The following is a 20,954-nucleotide window of genomic DNA, read 5'->3' as shown; positions in this document are numbered from 1 at the left end:
TATATTATATAAGAAAATCAAATAAAAAATAGGATTATTTTATTTTATTTATATATAGTTACAGCTTTTTAACGCTTTCCTCCAACGCGAGGTGCAGATTTTTGTGTCACCTTAGCTACTTTCTGTTTAGCTACTTGTTTTGCTTTCGGAGGAGCAACGGCTTTCTTTGTTGCTTTTGCTGCTCTCTTCTGCTCTTTTGCTGCCCTAAAAATAAGTAATAATCAATATTATCATTACAAAATATTATGTAATATTGCTTTGTATGAACCCGCAAAAACCAGACAATGTAATAAAAAATACAGTTCTGGGTGAAGCAGTCCATTTTTATTCTAAGACAATCTGAAATCTGAAGTAGTATAAAAAACTATCAGAGGAACAGATGTCTATTGCAAATTTATCTTTAAATAAATATTAAATTAATATTTATATCTTTAAATAAAATATATTTAATAGCATTTGTCACTTTTTAATAATTCTTCGAAAATTGATATTTTATCAACAATTGAATAAATAATTATAATAAAAAGATACATACTTGATTGCTTGTTCTCTCTGAGCTTTACGAATTTCTGGTTTCATGTTACGTTTGGCCAAGATATCTGTGAGAGAGGCACCTACAATAGCACGCTGGAACTTTTGGGCCCGCCTTGTTCTTTTCTTGGTCTGTTCTTCCTCCTGTCCCTTCTTGTGTTTACGTCTGAGAAATATATTAAATTTAACAAAAGCATGAAAAATTATAATGTTTGCTACAAAGTAAGAAATATTTATACCTGTATAAGACGGTCCATGTCACTTTTCTAGGATTACGCCTCATCAAGTGTGCAGACTCGCATTTCGAGTTGAGGAAAGTGAAGGTCTGAAAAAGCGAAGGAAACGAAGGTTATGCTCGACACATGCAGTTGACAAACGAGGTAAATACTTTTTTCTTTTGAAAGATTTGTCAATAATTAAGGTACGAAACTGCAATGAATAATTATCCTATAATTATTTCAATGATATTTACCTTTCCATCAACTTTAACCATGGTCTTGCCATGGCCCGGATATATTTTATATCCACTGTACGCGCAAAGACCGATCCTGTAAATATTGAAGATACGTTAATCACAGACATTTCGTTCACGCGATGCACCATATTTTCGTTATAAATACAACGAGATTGCATCGGAAATACTCGGATATATATTTTGCACGAATAATTCTGACTTACTTCATCGTGATTAGACGCGAAAGAAAAGTCTCGGTAAAAATGGCCGAAAGTTTCCTGTTTCGTGAACATTGCAAGAACGCATGGTAGAGTGCGCTTTCGTCAATTGAACTTTCATGAACCATAAATATAGAACGCATTCCACTTGTTGAAAAGCGTTTAACCAATCAGAACAAAGAATCATTGCCTGATTGGTCAATCGAACGATTGGAGGGATCTATAACGTCAAGTGACGATTCCACTCTATGTATAAAACATATTATGGTTCTTTTACTGGCTTGACGTTCAAAATCTATCGAAGAGTGCGATATTTCGCGGTATCAATTCCTCTTTTCTCCTTTTCCTTTGTAATAATAGACACATCTTCAATTTCAATCAGATTTTTGAATCTCGCATTTAATATATTCTGGTAAGCATAATCATATAATATATTATTGAAAGAAATAATGCGAGAAATAAACGATTATTTTAATTCGAAAATGTTACTTGTTCGAGAAAGTGCGAGAATAATATATAATTATATTTTACAAAATAGTGTCTAATGATTTTTATGTTTGAAATTTTTTCAATATATATATTTTGCTAAAAGAGTTTTGCATATTTCGTATCTCTTTTCTTAGTTAGTTTATTTCGTATTTCTTTCTATGTATATTTATTTGTGAAACTGATAATATAATCTCTCTCTCTCTCTCTCTCTCTCTCTCTCTCTCTCTCTCTCTCTCTCTCTCTTTCTGTTTTAATGGCTCGTTAAAGATAAGATGTAATAAGTTTAAATAAATATTTCAAAGATAGCAAAATCAAGTAAAGTTTATTTTACTTAAAAAAAAAGAAATATACATATATATATATATATATATATATATATATATATATATAATACGTTTGTTTAAATTATTATATTATAATAATTATTATATTATTAATTTATTATATATTAATTTTATCATAATTATATTATATTATTATATTACAGTTTATTTGACTAACATATATATATATATATATATATATATAATATATATAATACGTTTGTTTAAATTATTATATTGATTTTAATATTGTTGTAATTTTAATAAGGAGGACAAAAGTAGAAGTATACATACACAATAGAAAGTATACATAATAACATCTTTTATAACATCTTTTAAAGTTTCTTTTATTCAAACTTTGGCTTGCAACTAAATCATATATATATTATGCAACATCTTTTCTTTATCACTCAATCAAGTGTCTTGAATTAAATTCTTTGATAATCATTTAATTATTTATTTTATATTTGCATATAATTTTATATATAATTATATCGTTGATATAAAAATAAAAGTTCAAAATTTTTCTCGAAAAAAAAACGAGAAAATAAGAAACGAGGAAACTTGTGGAATACTAACGAAGGTCAATCTGAATTAGGTTTAATAAGGCTTTCAAGAGCGAAACAATCGAACGCTCGTATTTCATCGTGTCCGATGATAAAATGGCATCCGCATCTTTCAAAGGCACCCGCAAGACGTACAGCTTCGAGGAGCGGAAAATTTTAATATCGCTAATAAATAAGCACGAAATAATCGAGAACAGGAAGTCAGATCCAATCTCCATATGCAAACGGAAGTCTGCGTGGTCGCAAATTGCTGAGGCGTATAACTGGATAGTCGGGCCGCAGGGTGCGCGTTCTGCGATACAGCTCAGACGTTGCTGGGAGAACATGAAGATTTGCAAGCGCAATCGCGAAAATAAAAAACCCCGGTAAATTAACTTTGAATAACAAAATGAATATTTATAAAATCGGATTAATCGAATCTAAAATTAGTTAATAAATATGAATGGAATTTAATAAAATTTTGTACTTCAGGATTTGCTTATAGAGCTATTTTAAATATTGCACGACAGTTAGAGAATATTACAGAAAAAATGATACTGAATAAGATTCTCGTTTGAGAGAAATCTCTTTCAATTTTTTGCAAAGAACTTATATCAGTGTTACTGATTTATAATTATTAGTAGTGCCTATATATACTATAGAATATTTTATATTATTATTTAACATTTTATTTTTATATACATTATTCTACTGTAGATTTTAACACGACAAAACACTTATAATGTAATCTTATAAAAAATTGCTATAAAGTAGAAAAGTATAGGATAAATTTAATTGTTAAATCTTTTGATCTTTTAGTGATGATACAAAAGCGGTGTGCCAATCGACAAAAGATGAGAGACGGGCGAAGAATCAATGCTGGGAGAGTGTAACTTGCGGCCAGAATACGTCAGAAACGCCAACATCCACCGGAACTGTCGGATTACCACCGAACGTGGTATTCGAGCCGAAAGATTCGGAACCGTTTACGTTGCAAAGCGTTTGCACTGCCAGACCTCAAAATCTGAACTGCTCGCGAAAGGCTGTGGATAATTGCGGAGACTTAGGTTGAAAATATATATACATCTATTCGTATATATATTTATTCGATATAATTATAAAATTATAAAATTAAAGAGAAAATTTATATAATTGTTATATAATTATTATAATAGTTTATATAATTGTTTATTAAATTTGATTTTACATAGTTGGTGACGCATTCAAGCAAATTGTTGCCAATGAAGACAAATGTGACGTCATTGCACCGCTTCACGATCCGATGAATTTTTATGAAAAGTTTATGAAAAGAAATGTCGATTCGCCTGTAGTCAATCAATCGGCAGAGGATAATATTGAGAAGAGTCAAGAAAATTTAAGGTCTACTGCTTCGCAAACTTTTATCTCCCCCTCTGTTATGCAGGAACAGAATCGCAAAAGAAAGTCAACGCAACGAGAAGAAGAATTGCACATGCTTGCGCTTTCAGAAGCGCAGATGAAGGTCGATATAGCCGCTATGTTAAAGGAAGAAGCGAAAATCAAACTGGAGGAAGCTCATTATCGCAAAGAAGAGGCTAGACTTAGAATGGTGTTGTTTACTCACAAATTAGACAGGAAAGAGGAGGATTAAAAAGATTAAGAAAAGTTGGACATTTTTGTTGGACGCAACGTGAAACACGTAAGTCTACTATTTTTCTTTATTTTTGTTGTTGACGATCTTGATTGGCGCTCAAAAGCAAGAAGGATCGGTAATGCAAAAAATAAACACAGTTGTTTCTATCTGTAATACGAATTTAGTTCTTATAAATGCAATTATAAAATATAATAAATACAAATTTTCTGATCATATTGCTCACTAAGTAAATAATAACTATTGCAATATGAGATATTATTTGATTTAATGTAAATGTTGCAAAGTTACGACTTTTTATGAATGTAAGCGTGACGGGGAATTGAGAAAGATCTGAAAAATATAAAAAAGATAATTTCAATGTTTTTTTCAGTATATATTTAAGTTAGTTATTTTTAGATAAAAAAGTAGAGAATCTTATTTCTTTATATGAAAAAGATACAGCTTTGTAAAAATTTGATTCTACAACACATGTACGATGAATTTATCGTCCTATCATATTGTCGTAGAATTAAAGATATTACTACGAGTTTTCTTTGCCCGCGTGTCTTAAAATATTCTTGATTATTTCAAATTTAAACATCTATATTATGGAAAGCTATTTTGCGGTCATTTTGGAATGTTATTTAAAAAAATACATTATTATTGATATTTTTGAAGCATTTTAGGGAATATCTTTGTAAAACGATATTTTTAACTGCTACAGTGTTCATGTTACGTATATAAAAAAGATATAGATTCTAAATTAAATTATCCATTTGATGTATGAGATAATGAAAATCGATCTAGATATTTGAAATTCATTTGAACATTCATCGATAAGTGCTTGATAGCTTGATCATCAGCAGTGAAATTGGCAGTGTTAGTATTGACTAGTGACAGAATATATAGGTCGTAATAGTAATGGATACTGAATTATCGCGGATTCGTTAGTCGATTTCATAACGTTTGCTAAAGTAAATAAATAGAGCGAGGATAGCATATATATGCAATTTTAAGATCGATCTTCTTGATTTGTTCTACATAAGATGAAAGTTGTCGTTGAGGGTCGATTTCGCGGTGTTCGAGCAACGGGTGACCTCAAAGAGTGACGGATCGGTATAGATTGGTTCGCTCGGATCAAAACCGGTACGTCGTCCAGTAGATAATCCCACAGCACCTTCCAGAGCTGTAGACGACGAGGCAAAACGTTGGCTGATGGCGTTGCTCATTGATCTCGAAATCGATCTAATTAAACACGATTATTATATAATTCTATAGTACAAATTAAACTTTTAATTGGAAAATAGTATAATTATAACTATAAAAAATATATAATTATAAAGCTAGCTAATTATAGCTCAAAAATTTAGCAAATGTATTTATAATATTTTTTGATAATTTGCTATTAAAAATGCTGACAGTTTAATCACTTACGAGGCCTGAAATGGTTTCTGAAGACCTGTCCTCATGAAAGAAAAGTTGTTGACTCGGCTGCTGTACGGCTCATCGGAATGATTGCTGCGGTTGCAGGTTTTGTCGAGTCTACGATTTTTCATGATCACAGAATAAACGTATTTTCTGAAATAATGAATCACTTTAAATTTGCTTAATAGATAGAAAAGATAAAAACTCAAGAAATTTTATTTTTATATTTTTTTAAATCATTTCTCTTTAAAAATAATGATACGTTAATTCCAATTTTTAGAGGTGACATGTAATTTTTACCTGTAAACGAGCATAGACAAAAAAACGACGGACGCCAAGAGAACGACGAGGATTCCCACTGCTGTAACTAATCCGTAATATTCATTTTGTGTTATACAAATATTTTCCGAGATCTTGGTTTGTCTTTCGACGACAGTTTCATCTTCAATGTCCATTCTCGAATCGAGAACCTATCAAAATACGGATAGCGTTATTGATCGTAGAAGGAAAGCATCTCTTCTTATTTCTTCTATGAAATGAAAACTATCTACCTCTATCATTTCTCTGACATGCTCTTCCTCTTCCTTGTCCTCTTCGTTCTCGGGTTCATCGCCCACGATGCCGGTCGCGTTAAGAATCGTTGACGCATTCTCGGTACCACCGTCCATCACGGTTATCGGTGACATTTCGTTCTCATCCGCTACCGTATCATTACTTGCGTCCCTTCGCCGTCTGCCGAAGGACGGTTCGCTTCTACCGGTACCACCGGAGCAATACGCCGGTTGGCAGCCATCACGGCACGTTCGTACGTTCGCCTCGAACACCAGGAAATTTGATTCGGGTATTTTGAAGGCGTTAAAGCGGGCCTCGAGGCTGTCGCCGTCACGAAGGCGATCCAATCCCGGAAACACGTAGTTGTCCACTGGACAGCTGCAGAAATTTCCGTTGGAGTTATGCGCGTGCGAAATTTCCTCGAGGGTGATTTAATTTATTAAATGTAATTTATTTAGTTATTGTACATGTATGTTTGAATATCCGCGATCTCGAAAAACAGCCAAAGTGTAAAAACCAATAGAGATATATGATATTACATTTTAGACTTCAATGTGGATAATATATAATATTAATGGCACTTTTTTTGTGTAGTATAATTTTATGTGCACAATTAACATCTCTCGTTCTTTGTGTAAAAATTATATTTGTTTAGAGAACTTTAAGATATTTGTCTTTCTTACCCGTATCTGTCTATCAGTTGAACGCTTCTACCAGAATAGGGATCTCTTGCAATAACATTGGTAGCAAATATATCTGTTACGTAATTGTATCTATGAAAAATAATAATTATTAAAATCTGAACCGTGTAATTGTATTTCGAATACTTCAAATTATATGTTCAAAAATTAATTTCAAAGTCGAGCAAATAATGATATAAAAGTGATGAAACATGTCATGCGATTTTTATCTCTCTCTAGTAATTTTATTTTTTTTTAAATTAAATAACTTAATTTTGACTATAACTTATTTAATCGATTTTCTTGTATATAATTGTAACGAAATGAACAATGATTACCCGTCCTGAGCTTCAAGTCTGAAAGTAAGAGGGTCACCAACAGCGATAGTGGTCGTAGGTCTACCTTGATAAAGAATCATCAAGCGTACTTTGGAACTTAGGGTGTTTTCCGCTGGGAGGTATTCAATGGGGATGGGAGACCCTGATCTGCACAGCATGTACGAGTCCCATTAGTAAAATTGGAAGTGGAAGTTATTAAATAATGTGAAAAAAGAGAGATACACGCCCGAGCGAAAAGTGAAGCTGATGTCATAAATCGGTGCTTTAATTAGTTTGCGTTTTTAAATTTTAATTTTACTAATTGACGTGTATATAACGTAAATTATTTTTCAATTTTATGCAATCAGATGTTAAACTTTCATATTTCTTTCAAATAAAGTAATCGAGATTGCGAGTATGCTATAATTAATAATATAAAAAAAAGTTTGCAATATCAATTAATAAATTATAATTATTTCAACAAATGATGATTAGCATAAATATAGGATTTGTTATGTATAATATAATATAAAAGAGAGAGGGCAATATTATGTACAAAAGATAGAACATGCGTGATATTTCCGAATGATATTTCGGATTATACATGTGATAAAGGAAATTACACGAACGTGCTTGCACCTGTATACGGATATTCTTGCCCATGAAAGGCGGAGCGTTTTATCCGCAAATAAGTATTACATATGGATTTATATTAATATAAAACAATTAACAAGCAAGAAGAAAATAACTTTACAACAATATCGTAACATTTGTTTAATGTTATAAAAATAAAGAAATTCTTGGTTTGAAATGTTATTTTGTACAGAAATCACAGAATAGTCTCGTAAATAAAAAATACAGTTTAACAGTGTTATAGGCGTGCGCGGATAATGAAGAATATTATTAAAAATTATTTAATTATTTAAAAATGTATAATAATTCAAAAATGTATTTCTCGATATGATCTCATTGAGACTTAATCGAATGTACATCACCAGAAAGTACGCATCTACGACATTTTAACTCGTTAAAGATCGTACTCTCGGTGCAAGACACGACCTCTCGATCGATATGACCTGGCATACCCGGCACCGATGTAGCCGGATGTGACGACAGCCTCGCCAGGTCCTCGAAATAGGCACGTCAGATTGAATCGCTTATCTCGTCCGGTTTGCACATAGTCCGAAAATTGCACCACCACGATGTTTGTCATCGTATCGCCGTACTGCAAGCATTCGTGTCTCCCATTTCAAAATGTTTATTGCGTTTATAGTTACACTAAACATTAACGTTTTCTCATAAACAACTACAAAAACATGAGTAATTTATCAATTAAAATTTTGAAGAAATTAGTTAAAATTTAGGAGAAAAAATTGTTGTTACAAGAATTTTATTTTGGTACATATTCAAATATCTAATTAAAAGAATCAAGTAGAAAATTGAAACTAAAATAATTTCAGACGTAGAGCAATTTATGAGAAGTTCGAAGTTTGTTTGATGTTGAATGACATTGAATATGTATGGGGCAAAAGTTTTTAGCTCAAATTAAATCTGAGATTACTTGTAGACCAAGTTGTTAACAGGAAATTGCCATTCTTACTCTCTGCGTGCCGCACTCGGGGTATCCTTGTGGTCCGCTGATACGAAGCACATTCACAGTCCCGCCATTTCCACGGAAGAAGCACCGATCGTAGTATCCGTATGTGTAAATTCGTCCAATGAATCCCTCCGGTGTTCTCAGAGTAAATTCCATCCCATCCTCGCTACAGACTTGACTCACTAGAAGCGTAACAAAGTGCAATTTATTGGCAGGAGCGTAGTTTCCGGGAAATCGATCCAAGAGAAGTACCATGTTAATTAAACTAAAGTTAATTAAACCGAAATTAGCGTTAGTGAAAAAATACTGAAGGCAAAAGAAGATATGATAAAATCTGCGAGCTCGCAAATGCAGAAAAGACAAATTTGATGATATTAAAAATCAGTGTTAAAAACGCAGTTAATACACTATAATTTATTGTTGTTAAAAAGTTATTAAATTATTGGGAAGAAATGGGAAATTAAAGGTAGTCATAAAAGTGTGTCATATCGATTTTCGAATTTGGATTAATGTGTAGGTTTTGATAGTATGATTGATTGCACACATGCAATGTGCGAGATATTTGAAGGAAAAGAAGTATTAAAATAAAAAAAAACAACATTAGATTTATTTCATAAAAGTGAAATAATGCGCGATACAATAGTGCAATATTATATATACATACATTAATTATTAATGTGCATCTTCATTATTGAAAAATAATTCATAGGTGGAATCTTATCGAAACCAGAATAAATTATTCTTTATGATAAGCTCGATAAAAATTTTACGAAAGCATAAATTTAAATGTAAGTTTGCAGATTTTATTCTAAGTTTGGAGATTATATTATCTTTTTCTCTCGAGCACAAATTTCATTCGAAAAAAATGTTATCTTGATTTCTAACGTGCACGAGCGCATTTCCCAATTCTTGTAATCAGCGCCCTATGGACGGACTGGGCGCTTACCGTCCAGACATTCCCCATCTACGCCTTGGCGACCGTTGTTTCTCTCGTAGAAGTCGTAGTCGGAGCCTGTGTCGTAATAAACTGGGCTGCCCATCTCCATGTCCCTGGAGTCCCGGTCGCTGAGCTCGCAATTGTCCCTCTCGGCCCCGTAAGGTGCGGCATAGGGCCGGTAATTGAAGGATCTGCAAATGACATTGGGAATTTGCGAGCATCGTCCAATCGATTGCGCAAACAAACGTTGTCGGATCATTCGTAATTCAATCTCAAGCTCCCTCGATAGACATCTTGTAAATTAATGGAAATTTTACATTTCACCATGATGTTGTATAATTACATCATTCTTGTAAAATTTTTTTCTTTTATAAAATTGATTATATTTTTCTGTTTCATATGTTCGATAGTTGAATTCGATTTTATGTAAAAAGATCACTCTTCTATCTTCTATCTACTTTAATTATTTTACAATTTTTAGAAAAATTTATATATCTGATAATTATTACCACCATATCGTTATTGCAAAGTATACTGACTCGAATCATCTATTTTGTTATTTCAAAAATAACTCATTTTATGTAAAAAAATATCAAGATATATTTTATTTTTTCTTTTCCTCTAAATTATATAAAAACATAAAAAAGAAAATTTTATCTCTTTTTATTTTATCTCTATAACAAAGAAATATTTTAATTCAAATATTCGGGACAACAACCTACACATTCGGTATAATAAATAAATATTAATATAAATTACCCTCCACAATTTTAGCCATTCATTATTTCTATAAATTCGTTCATTATCATTACCTGCAAACGAAGTCTCTAGCATCGGCACATTCTCTCTCGCACTGAGCTAGCGATGATGCAGTGGTATATCGTCTGACAAATGGCTTTCGCACCCTAGTGTGAGGTCCAACTTGTCTAAAGTTATCTTGCTCATCGCATCTGGATATTAACGGAGGTCTGCCTATGATGGGTCCGCCGGCGGTACCAAACGGACGAGAGTTATACACACCACCTTCGCCTATATATCCGCCACCCACGATTCCACCGCCATCGCCACCGTAGCCTCCAGCGGGTCGCGCAGCTGGACCATAAGGTCCGCCACCATATTGAGGACGCGGCTCGGGACCATAGCTTTGAGGACCGCGACCGTCATCGACGAATCCGTGCGAATACGTTCCGTGTCCTGGCGGCGGATACCTGCTATTTATTGATTCAAATTATCAATGTTTTTACACCATTGTGAAATTTGTGTCTTCAAAATAAAAATTCTTAATGCAAAAATAGTTAAGAATTAAAATATGTATGAAATTAAAAATATTGATGTTTCATATTATTATACATATAATTGTGTTTAGTTTCACAACTCACCGATTAGCATAGGGATCCTTGTCAGGATATCTGCCAGTGGCTGGATACCGATCAATTGGGATTCGATCGCCACCTAATGCCGAAGGATATCGATCCACCTGAGGATCTTCTGAGAGAGGATAACGATCGATCATATTTGGGTATCGATCGCTGACGTCGACGGGATACCGACTCGGAGTTGATGGATATCGAACACCGTGTATTACAGGATATCGGCCATTCACAGGATATCTGTCTAATGTTCCGGAATCGGGTGTAGGATATCTATCGCTGCCGATAGGATGACGATCTCCTCCTCTAATGGGATATCGATCGGAAATCGGATACCGATCTGAAATTGGATAACGGTCTCCAACTGGATAACGATCAGAAGAAGGATAACGATCTCCTGTGGGATAACGATCTCCTGTGGGATAACGATCTCCTATGGGATAACGATCTCCTGCGGGATAACGATCTCCTGCGGGATAACGATCTCCTGTAGGATAACGATCTCCTGTGGGATAACGATCTCCAGCAGGATATTTATCGGGATATCGATCGCCGACAGGGTATCGGTCTGGATAATTGTCCGAATCGCTCGAAGGGAATTGTCCAGGATATCTGATGTCCGGATACCTGTCGTCTAAAGGACGACGATCGGGATAACGGTCGGGGTATCGATCGGGGTAACGATCTGGATAGCGATCTGGGTATCGATCTGGATAACGATCTGGATAACGATCTGGAATACGATCTGGGATACGATCTGGATAACGATCGGGATAACGATCCGGTTTGACGCTGCTGGAGTATCCTTTATCATAATCGTCCGGGTATCCTAAAGATAACATTTATTTAACAATTATATTTTTCAGTAATATTTATATTTATTAATGAGAGAGAGAGAGAGAGAGAGGGGAGGGAGGGAGAGAGAGAGAGAGAGAGAGAGAGAGAGAGAGAGAGAGAGAGAGAGAGAAATGGAGAAAGAAAAAATTCTTTATCGAAATCTTATTATATGATCATATATATATAAAATATTTTATACTTTTAAATAATAGGAGCTTTTCATAATGAATAGATAAATAATAAAAAATTATAAGCATTGGCGTTAAACACGTGCTTGCTTGATTTTATTAAGATTGAATGCAATCATAATAGACAAAATAAAATTTGAAATTTATAATTACACTTGGCGCTAAATATAATATGAATGCAATTTAAATTCATGATTAGCTTCAATATTCTAACAAATATATATTAAATTCACAAGGTTATTTCAACATGCGATGTGCGTTTACCACCACGTCCAACAGACGTGTCATATGTGTATTCAAGATTTCTTATCTCATTAAAGCAACTAATGTGATTGAGTAATTTTATTAATAAATGAGCGACTTTATACGACGTTGACGCATAATATGTTGAATTAATAAAACAATTCTAACCCGGTCTTCCTAAAGAGGGTCGTCCAAAGTTTGTGTCCTGTCCCAGAGGATCCGGTCTGTATCCAGGACCATCTCGATCGCCGTCTAGATATTGATCTGTCGACACAATGTGTTGTTATATTAAATATTAAACACATATATACGACATGATTCTTTATCCAAAGAAATCCAAAAAAGTCGCGAAAGATACAATGCGATTGTGCAGTGATATAGATCAATCTATCAACTGACATTACGGTATGTCAAGGATGATGGTTAAATTTTAAGGCAAAGAGCAAAATCAAATATATATATATATATATATATATATATATATATATATATACAAACTTATTTTTTATTATTACCATTTTTATTTATTAATTTATTATTTTAAGTATGTTAATTGCTTGCTGAATTCTTGCGCGTCATCAGAAAGGATTATTACGAGAAGTATAAAGTACTCAGAAATTGTCTATGGCTTGACATTTCGTGATTGATGAGGATCGATACTTACGCATGAGATTCTCGTAATAATCGTAATCAGCATCGTAGATAATCCTGTGACCATCTCGCTGATTGAATCGGCTCAATCGACAGGTGTGATAATGCTCGGAGTAAACGGCGCTGCGACATTGGAAGCTCGTTTGCCGGAGACACTCGTCAAGACATTCGCTGAGGCTGCGGCCAGTAATCTCCGAATGAAACTCACCGCTCAGACGCGAGTTCCGGTAACGCTGGAAGGCCGTGTCTGGACGTCGACCGTCAGAGAAGAGGTGGGACGACGAGCTGCTGTCCGGATATTCGGAACCGCGCGCTACGGACGGATCTACGTTTCGTAAGTGAGCATTGATAACGAATTGTGAATCACCAATGGACCATCATTATTTAATTTTACACCCTGTTGCATACAATAGCATGTGTAGAAGTCTTTCTAATTCATTAACTTTGCATGATTAATTCGTGTATTATACAATTTTAATAGAACTGCGTTTATTAGATATGCGTTTAATTAAATTTTTATTGTTCGCCAGAACCAAGTTAGTCAAATTAGTAAATTTATATAAAATTTAGCGATTAGTAAAATTTAGTAAATTAAAATTTCGGTGTAATAAACTAAAAGAAAATGGAGAATTTAATAGAAGATTAATTCTCTGAAACATAAAACTTAATTTTTCTTTATTTTATTATAAATAATACTATATTGTTATTATTGTCTAATTTTTATCTATTTATTATACAACATCTATCAAATATTATATGTATGATATGATAAATTTTCGCATGCTAAAACAGAAACAGATGAAACAAACTAATATTAAATAATAAAATTAAAAGTTTGCATAAACTTACGATTATCTAAACAGACGAGATCATAAAAGTGATGGCTAGGACTGCTACTGATGCCAATGTCGTCCTTTTGTGAAACCGAATCTTCCTCAGATATAACACACTGCCGAGTTTGCTCGTCGAACTCGACGCTTCGGCAGAAATATATCTCTGCTCTAAGACATAGCGCTTGACACTCGTCCAAAGTGAGGTTTGTGTAAATATCTACCTCAAAGGGACCACGTAAACGTTTATTTTCTTCTTTAACAAACACGGCGAGGCCATCACATCGTCGTTCGGCTAATCAAAATTTAAAAAATATTTATTTTTATTTGGATATACAAATATATGATTAAAATATTACTTGTAATATTTCTTGACATGTTTAATATTGATTAAAATGCATTTAATGTTTTTTAATAATATTAAATATATTATGTGTTTTCTCTTTTTCTTTTTAATTATTACAAGAAAATTTTTCAAACATACATACAGCTTTGAAAGAATATATATATAACTATTTATTATATATATAAAAATGCTGATAAAATTTACCATTGAGGCAAGTATTTTCCAGATAATCAGAATTCGGATCATCCTCTAGTAATTCGGGATGAGTTCTTCTTGTAAAACGACTGAGAGAACAACTTCTCAAGGCAGTATCGTACGTCGCTGATCGGCAGACGAAACTGAACTCATTAAGACACCTAAACAGAAAATTATTTCTTGTAAAATATTCTACACTTCTAATCTCCACGTGTATATACCTGTCTTCACAATCGGTTCTGTTCGCAGCACTGACTTCTTTAATATCCGTTAAGGGTAGCTTCAGCTTCTTTCTCGGATGCCTCTCAAATACGTAACGACGTTTTGGGCATTCTCTCTCTATTCTATCAGCTGACAATCAAAAACAAAATCTTAACTTCTAAAACGTATAAGTAAAAGTAAGTCGTAATTATAAAAATTCCAAATTTTTGAACACAAACAAGAATGATTTCTAGATTTTTGTGAAAAATTATTCGTTTGCAAATTCTATCCTATAATAACGACAATCATTCAATTTTTTTAGGACGAGCAAATTTTAATTAATGCGACGTGATGACATTTTTTTAAAATCAGAAACTTACACGTCAGGCACACTTCGGTAAAATGCACGCTATTCGGTACGAGCATGAGATTTCCGATGCCCTCGGGCTGCGCCTGTTCCCTCGTTAAATAGCAAGTACTCTCCTCGTACTCGGCCGCGCCGCTGAAGGATGCAATTCTATTGCCAGGTTGAAAGTCAAAACTTGTACACGCGCGGACCAAGTTATTCGTCGCCGTTCTATCGCGCAGACATAGGTCTTGACACTTTTCCAGAACCCTAAATGGAGCCGCCGAGTCTCGTACCTGTCGAAGATAGAAATTTTTTAACATTAAATAATATGTCTCTTACCACGGATACGATTATACTTAGGAACTTTTTTTATAACAACTATAAGAGCAGTGATGAAATTAAAATATGTGAGAAATTTCATTACTGCTCTTATAGTTGTCATAAAAAACAGATAATATTAAAACAGATAAAGTATAAAACAGATAATATTATAATATTGGAGGTAATTCTCTGCTTATAATGAATATTTAAAAATATTTCTTACTCTCTTTATACAATAGTAAATTGCAAATTTGAGAAGCTGAAATGCTACTTCCAAACGATAGTTTAGAAAATGAAGTATTTCCAGAACACAGTCTTACCACATCATCGTCGAAACCTTGAAGTTGTTGATCTGGAAGTCTCTCGTAAACAACCCTACCTAAACCACCATTGCAACCAACGATTGTTTGCGCTGAAACTGTAATAGTTTTCTCGTTAACGCCGGTTTGTCGGTCACCGAATGACAGATCTCAGATATACATATGTTCATTATATCATATGATTTCATTATTTATATATTATCTCGCGTAAAAAAAGGATTATTATTTCCTTTTCACATAAAATTCAGGCTACTTCCTCTAGTCGAGCAAATGCGCGTGCTTCGATTTTTATCAATGCGATATTTTCATGCCATAAGTGACACGAATAGCGACACAATGCCAACTAACAATTTCGCAAGTACATCGTTCCACTTATATCTCGCGATTTGCTCGTTTGTTGAAGTATTTAACTGCATGTGAATTCCAAATAACATTTTTAAAATTCGATTCTCATGTAAATAAAAAAGATTTAGAAAATTGAAATTTAAATAAAATTTACGATTTTCGTCAATAAATGTTATCAATTTAATAAACATTTACTATATTTTAATAATGTATTTCAATCAAAAGTGTTTTTATAAAATTTAAAATCTTTTTTCAAATCAAATCTTAATCAAATTTAAAAGAGAATTTTGATTTCTCTGAATTTTTTCGAAAAACTAAATATATCGAAATCGACATGTTGTAATGTACATGTAATGTACATGTAATGTATTTACAAAATCTATATCTGATTTCAATTTGAATGAGAAATTATGAATTATTATATTCAAATTATTTGAAACTTACCATTAATTAACAAATTTAATACAATGAATATCCAGATAATTGGCAGCACGCAAATTGATCGATGAGTTCTCCACATTGCGATATTTAAATGTAACGATTATTATACCGTATACATGTCAATCGTTAAATCTGAAATAAGTAATTAAATATTTGATATAAAAGAAAGAACAAAAATTTCTTCGTTTTAGAAAAATGTTATTACCATTAAAATTTTTTAATTTCGTTTTTATACACATTGTTGAATACGAGTTATTAAAATATGATATTAAATTATTTTGTATTCTCAGTGAAGTTTCACGAATAGTAGAAATTGTGAAACAGACGAGAAATGTGCTCTCACTTTGAAAATAGGGAAGAAATTTAATTTATGTCAAGAGAGAGAAATGTTCCTCTAAAGGACAGCTTTGCATTGAAATTTAAGAATGCAAGAGATCTTGGAATTATTTATAAGATAGACTATCGCAAAGATACCTTACTTTCTACCTATATTTTTCTTTTCCTATCAGATAAATGTCATGTCAAAGAAAAAATACCGATACTTTTCGTGCCAAAGGAAAAACATAAAAATTTAAAAAAATTGTATACAACATATATGCAAGTTCCTTTGCATATTTAATCGAAAAAAATATATATTTAACATATATATATTTATGTTTAGTATATGTATATTAATGCATACATCATTAATTTTTTTGATAGCTGTTTCGAAATCATTTAAATGTTTGTTCTGGGAAGGACAGGACAGATAACAGACAGACAATAAATACTCAGTTTTTATTCTTCGCGTGAAAAAAAATACGACACGACATGAAAAATCGAAATAAAGATAAAGCTACGCGGGAGGATCATTTGTTCTGGCCGATGGACAGACGTTTCCATGTGTTCGAGATACACGGGGACAGTATATACTAGAGTTTACGAGATTCCTGATGAGCGCTCACCCTGAACATTTTACACACACTCGCACCCTCGTAATACATATGCGACTGCCAAAGGACCAGCACACGCCCGTAAGGGCAACGAAGCGTGATTCCAACTTTCAGACATTACATTATTAGCTGGTTCCATTATCTGTTCGGTTATCGCGATTGTTGTAAAAAAAAAGGTTCAATCATCGGAAACGAAAGAACGAGGGTCATCTTTACACGCTCGACGCGATTCTCGATTTCGCCATCAATGGCGAGATACAGATATAATATCTTCCAAAATATAATTTTGCGTTTTTGAAGTTTTTATTGTTTATTGTTATATTATTGTTATAAAAGAATCGCGATATTTTATAATAGTGTATTTTCTATTATATTTTAATATTTTATTTAATATTTTATTTAATATTTTATTTAATATTTTATTTTCTATGTCATATTTTATATTTCATCTTCTATTATATTTTATTGACTCTTTCGGACTAAGAAATATTTAATATAAAGAAGTTGAGTCTACATGAATAATTAAGCCATGAGATAGCAATTAATTATCTATTTTTGAGATTTAAATTTGAAAATATAATATGTATATAAATATTATATATTTTATAGAGATAATATATATAAATTTTCATAAGATTATATGTAACCATATATAAACATTAATTCATTTGAATATTAATTTATGTATATTATCTTATAATTTCCGCTTATAAAAGCCGCGCGTAGTTTCAGCGACTGTTTATGGCGATGCCATATAATGAGATATTTATGATAACGTAAAGATTTTATTGTGGGGTTAATTTATGTTTACTCGCTGATGTGCGGCTGTATTTTCAGTTCGTGATGAATGCCAATTACTGTGTGACTGTGGCTTGTTCGCCGATTGTGTTCTATCGTTGTCCACCATACAGCGAAACTGCTTATTAATCGCGTTACGGTTTATCGCCCCGGTAATTGCGTCTGTCACCGACAACGCATATATAAAAGCTTATTCTCATGTTAATATCGGTCGTGAAGGGAAATTATGGCGCTTGTTCGTTATAATTCGCGGAATGTTACACGTGCAAAATTACATTTCTGTAATTGCTCTCGCCGGATTTATTACGCGCTGCTCATCCTATGCAAATCGTTTCGGGAAATTACTCGGATTAAGAATAATTAAATATGTCATTAGACACGAATGAATTATTCTCTAATAAAAACCGTGTTCAACATCAGGAGAAGAAGACATTAAAAATGTAATAAATGTTGAATTACAAAATGTCCCGTGTAAAATATTTTTAATGTAAACATTTTACGTAAATATTTTTTTTATATCATTATAAATCACATCTGCGTAATACAATAGTGAAGATTTTTAGACAAAAAATTTGAACTTATCAATCGTAGAAATTTATTTTTATTTATTTTCTTTCGATAATTAGACAAATAGAGATGTTTTTTTCTATAGATAAATAAGAACCAGAGTCTCAAAATTGTTTTAATTTGCAATTGCTCCTTTTTAAAAGCTTACTTTCTGTGATAGCTTTATTGTGAGCTTCCACCACAGGAACTATTGTCGTGGTACTTTGAACTCGGTACGCGGATGGCATTGTTGCGTGCGTACTCGTGTCGAACCGGGAATGAATTCGGCCATTGTTGTGTGACGTTGATGTTAATGTAACGTTCGCACGCAACGACAAATTATTATCTGCTAACGCTAATTCCGTCGAATTTAATTTGAGCGCGACGCGAAAATGAGCGTGAGGTGAAAATGTACAAAGATTTGACTACGCGGGTATTTCTAGAATTACTAATGGCATTGAGAAAATTATTATAGAACGTAGTGCAATGTGATTGCGTGACTGTATAAAGATCGCGGAAAATCCGTCCTGCATCATATGATTGTGTAACAATCTTCTGAGAATTATTATAATTATAGCGATAGAAACAAACGTGTACAGCATATTTTGCGTTAATTGCCACGCAATGCATCATTAGAATAATTGATTAAGATTTCAAGTGCATTCTAATCGCTCATGTACAAGCAATTATTGTACCTCTCCTTACGCAATTGTATGAACAATGCTCTATAAAAAAAATATTTATTTTTTTATTATCGTGTCCTAATGATCATTTGATAATTGATCATCGTGTGTTTATCAAAAATTTATCGTGAGAATATATTTAAAAGTTTTACATTTTTTAAAATCAATTTTTTATATAATTAATCAATTTTGCGCACACATTCTTTTCCAGGAAGAAATAACTTAAAAATTATAAATGAGAAAAAAAATTCTTAAGAGCGCGATTCAATTAGCACAATAATTTTTTTAAAAAGAAAAACTGCAAAGAACTATAATTAAAATTAAACAATATTACAATTGATTCGCGTAATATTAATTTGATCTCATCTCATATTTGAATTTGAGAGATTGCCAATCATATAAAGAAACAAAAATTCATCAATCAAAAAAATAAAATAGATCTCACCCCGATGATGGATAGCTCTCCCCTGGAGAGTTCTGCTTTTTTTCTTACAAATCCTTTTTCTGCCTAGTGTGATTCTGCTAAAAAAAAGGAACAGCGAAGAAGAAATCGTCGCGGATGGGTTCCCGCTGTGTTCCTCGTCCTGTTCGTCCTGATCGCGCGAAGAAAAGGCGTGCGGGTGTACGCCGATATCACGCGTGCGGTGCGAGTGGCACCCGTAATCAAACTGACGGTCAAAATCGGCGGGAAGCGTGGAAATAATGGGCAGATACCTGTGCACATACCTGGGAAGCGGAGAGAGAACAGCAAAAGAGCAAATCGTGCATTCCCGATGAATGGCCTCCGTGTATAGACCATAGGGGGCCCATACAGGGAACGCGAATAACGTGCGCGGGAGGGGCCCCCACGTCCGACTTCTGGCCTTGCGCGCAACGGAAGTGGACCCATTGTGTGTCCGGTTTCCGTGGGGCCATCCGGGAAAACGGGCGACGCATGGTGTGTCGTATAAGGGCCCCAACGAACGCTGCAGATCAGGCTCGGCGCCAACACATGGCTCTTTCTCTCTCTATCTCGTTATCGAGGCTAACTCGTTGCGGAATCATGGATTAGAGATTCCCAGTCGAGGTCAACCAGGACGAGATCGCGCCATCATCGTTGACAGAAGGCAGCGAATCGCTCAACGATCGACTGGAAGGTAACCAGACATTTTAATATATATCGAGAACTTGCTGTTTATCATATTAATATTGGAAATTATTTTTATGAGTGTAATTTTTTGTAACACGACAAAAAAACTAGCGTCTACGAGCCACAGCGGATGGTAATGCCTAAAAATTCTTTTAATTGCACGCGAAATTTAAACGAGAACTAGGCATATGCATATATTTTACTTGGTGTATTTTATCAAGATATAGATTCTCATTTTTGAGAAATTCTATAAAACCCTCTTTACCCCCCTGAAGAGACGTAGACGAGAAAAATATCGGATCGTAGACGCTAGTTTTCTTGTCGTGTTATTTAATATATAACGAGCCTAATTCCTTTCGATGTATTATAATTTTTTGTATTTTATTCAGATATATTTTATTATTGATTTTTAATTATTGTGGAGAAAGAATCATGTACATTTTTTCATGTCTCAAATCTAACAATTTCAAATTTTTGTAAAAATGTCTTACACAATATGAAACAAACACAACTCTTGAACAATTTTACTAAATAGAAATCTTATAAATA

At 33.2% G+C, this 20,954-nt stretch overlaps 3 protein-coding genes and 1 non-coding gene across 9 annotated transcripts; 1 reads left to right on the top strand and 3 right to left on the bottom strand.

Moving 5' to 3' along the window:
* Nucleotides 1–29: 29 nt before the first annotated feature.
* LOC105257466 (60S ribosomal protein L24) lies at nt 30–1,288 on the bottom strand. The gene is made up of 5 exons (XM_011268101.3): nt 1,210–1,288; nt 1,004–1,079; nt 771–856; nt 536–697; nt 30–204 (listed from the first exon to the last, which is right to left on the bottom strand). The coding sequence occupies exons 1-5, from the start codon at nt 1,212–1,214 to the stop codon at nt 69–71; spliced, it is 465 nt and encodes a 154-aa protein (XP_011266403.1). The 5' UTR covers nt 1,215–1,288; the 3' UTR covers nt 30–68.
* Nucleotides 257–385, bottom strand: LOC112639491. The gene has a single exon (XR_003123537.1). It is a non-coding gene; the product is annotated as a small nucleolar RNA SNORA79 (small nucleolar RNA).
* LOC112639489 lies at nt 816–4,260 on the top strand. The gene is made up of 4 exons (XM_025413588.1): nt 816–911; nt 2,614–2,946; nt 3,380–3,627; nt 3,772–4,260. The coding sequence occupies exons 2-4, from the start codon at nt 2,678–2,680 to the stop codon at nt 4,188–4,190; spliced, it is 936 nt and encodes a 311-aa protein (XP_025269373.1). The 5' UTR covers nt 816–911; nt 2,614–2,677; the 3' UTR covers nt 4,191–4,260.
* A 566-nt stretch (nt 4,261–4,826) lies between these two features.
* Nucleotides 4,827–19,937, bottom strand: LOC105257463. Of its 6 annotated transcripts, none has more exons than XM_025413591.1 (20): nt 19,722–19,937; nt 16,321–16,449; nt 15,532–15,629; nt 14,922–15,183; nt 14,562–14,691; nt 14,350–14,501; nt 13,819–14,094; nt 12,983–13,294; nt 12,487–12,582; nt 11,060–11,879; nt 10,493–10,891; nt 9,690–9,871; nt 8,747–8,925; nt 8,223–8,371; nt 7,168–7,314; nt 6,833–6,922; nt 6,149–6,527; nt 5,898–6,067; nt 5,607–5,750; nt 4,827–5,417 (listed from the first exon to the last, which is right to left on the bottom strand). In XM_025413591.1, the coding sequence occupies exons 2-20, from the start codon at nt 16,394–16,396 to the stop codon at nt 5,210–5,212; spliced, it is 4,269 nt and encodes a 1,422-aa protein (XP_025269376.1). In that variant the 5' UTR covers nt 16,397–16,449; nt 19,722–19,937; the 3' UTR covers nt 4,827–5,209. The 6 variants fall into 6 exon arrangements, with proteins under 6 accessions (XP_025269376.1, XP_025269380.1, XP_025269378.1 ...); XM_025413595.1 differs by having other exon boundaries at nt 5,607–5,714; XM_025413593.1 differs by having other exon boundaries at nt 8,232–8,371.
* Nucleotides 19,938–20,954: the final 1,017 nt, after the last annotated feature.

Source organism: Camponotus floridanus, unplaced genomic scaffold (assembly GCF_003227725.1).
Source record: "Camponotus floridanus strain SB8 unplaced genomic scaffold, Cflo_v7.5 scaffold69, whole genome shotgun sequence".
In the NCBI taxonomy this organism is placed as follows: domain Eukaryota; kingdom Metazoa; phylum Arthropoda; class Insecta; order Hymenoptera; family Formicidae; genus Camponotus; species Camponotus floridanus.
This window is presented reverse-complemented; position numbering and strand designations above follow the sequence as displayed.

Coding starts and splice junctions, on each gene's coding strand:
- LOC112639489 (XM_025413588.1), top strand. CDS start 2,678: ATGGCATCCGCATCTTTCAAAGGCACCCGCAAGACGTACAGCTTCGAG. Junction 2,947..3,379: donor CGCGAAAATAAAAAACCCCG/GTAAATTAACTT, acceptor TTGATCTTTTAG/TGATGATACAAAAGCGGTGT. Junction 3,628..3,771: donor GGATAATTGCGGAGACTTAG/GTTGAAAATATA, acceptor GATTTTACATAG/TTGGTGACGCATTCAAGCAA.
- LOC105257466 (XM_011268101.3), bottom strand. Junction 857..1,003: donor TGGTTAAAGTTGATGGAAAG/GTAAATATCATT, acceptor TCGCTTTTTCAG/ACCTTCACTTTCCTCAACTC. Junction 205..535: donor CAGAGAGAACAAGCAATCAA/GTATGTATCTTT, acceptor ACTTATTTTTAG/GGCAGCAAAAGAGCAGAAGA.
- LOC105257463 (XM_025413591.1), bottom strand. CDS start 16,396: ATGTGGAGAACTCATCGATCAATTTGCGTGCTGCCAATTATCTGGATA. Junction 14,095..14,349: donor GGAAAATACTTGCCTCAATG/GTAAATTTTATC, acceptor AATTTTGATTAG/CCGAACGACGATGTGATGGC. Junction 5,751..5,897: donor TTGTCTATGCTCGTTTACAG/GTAAAAATTACA, acceptor TCATTATTTCAG/AAAATACGTTTATTCTGTGA.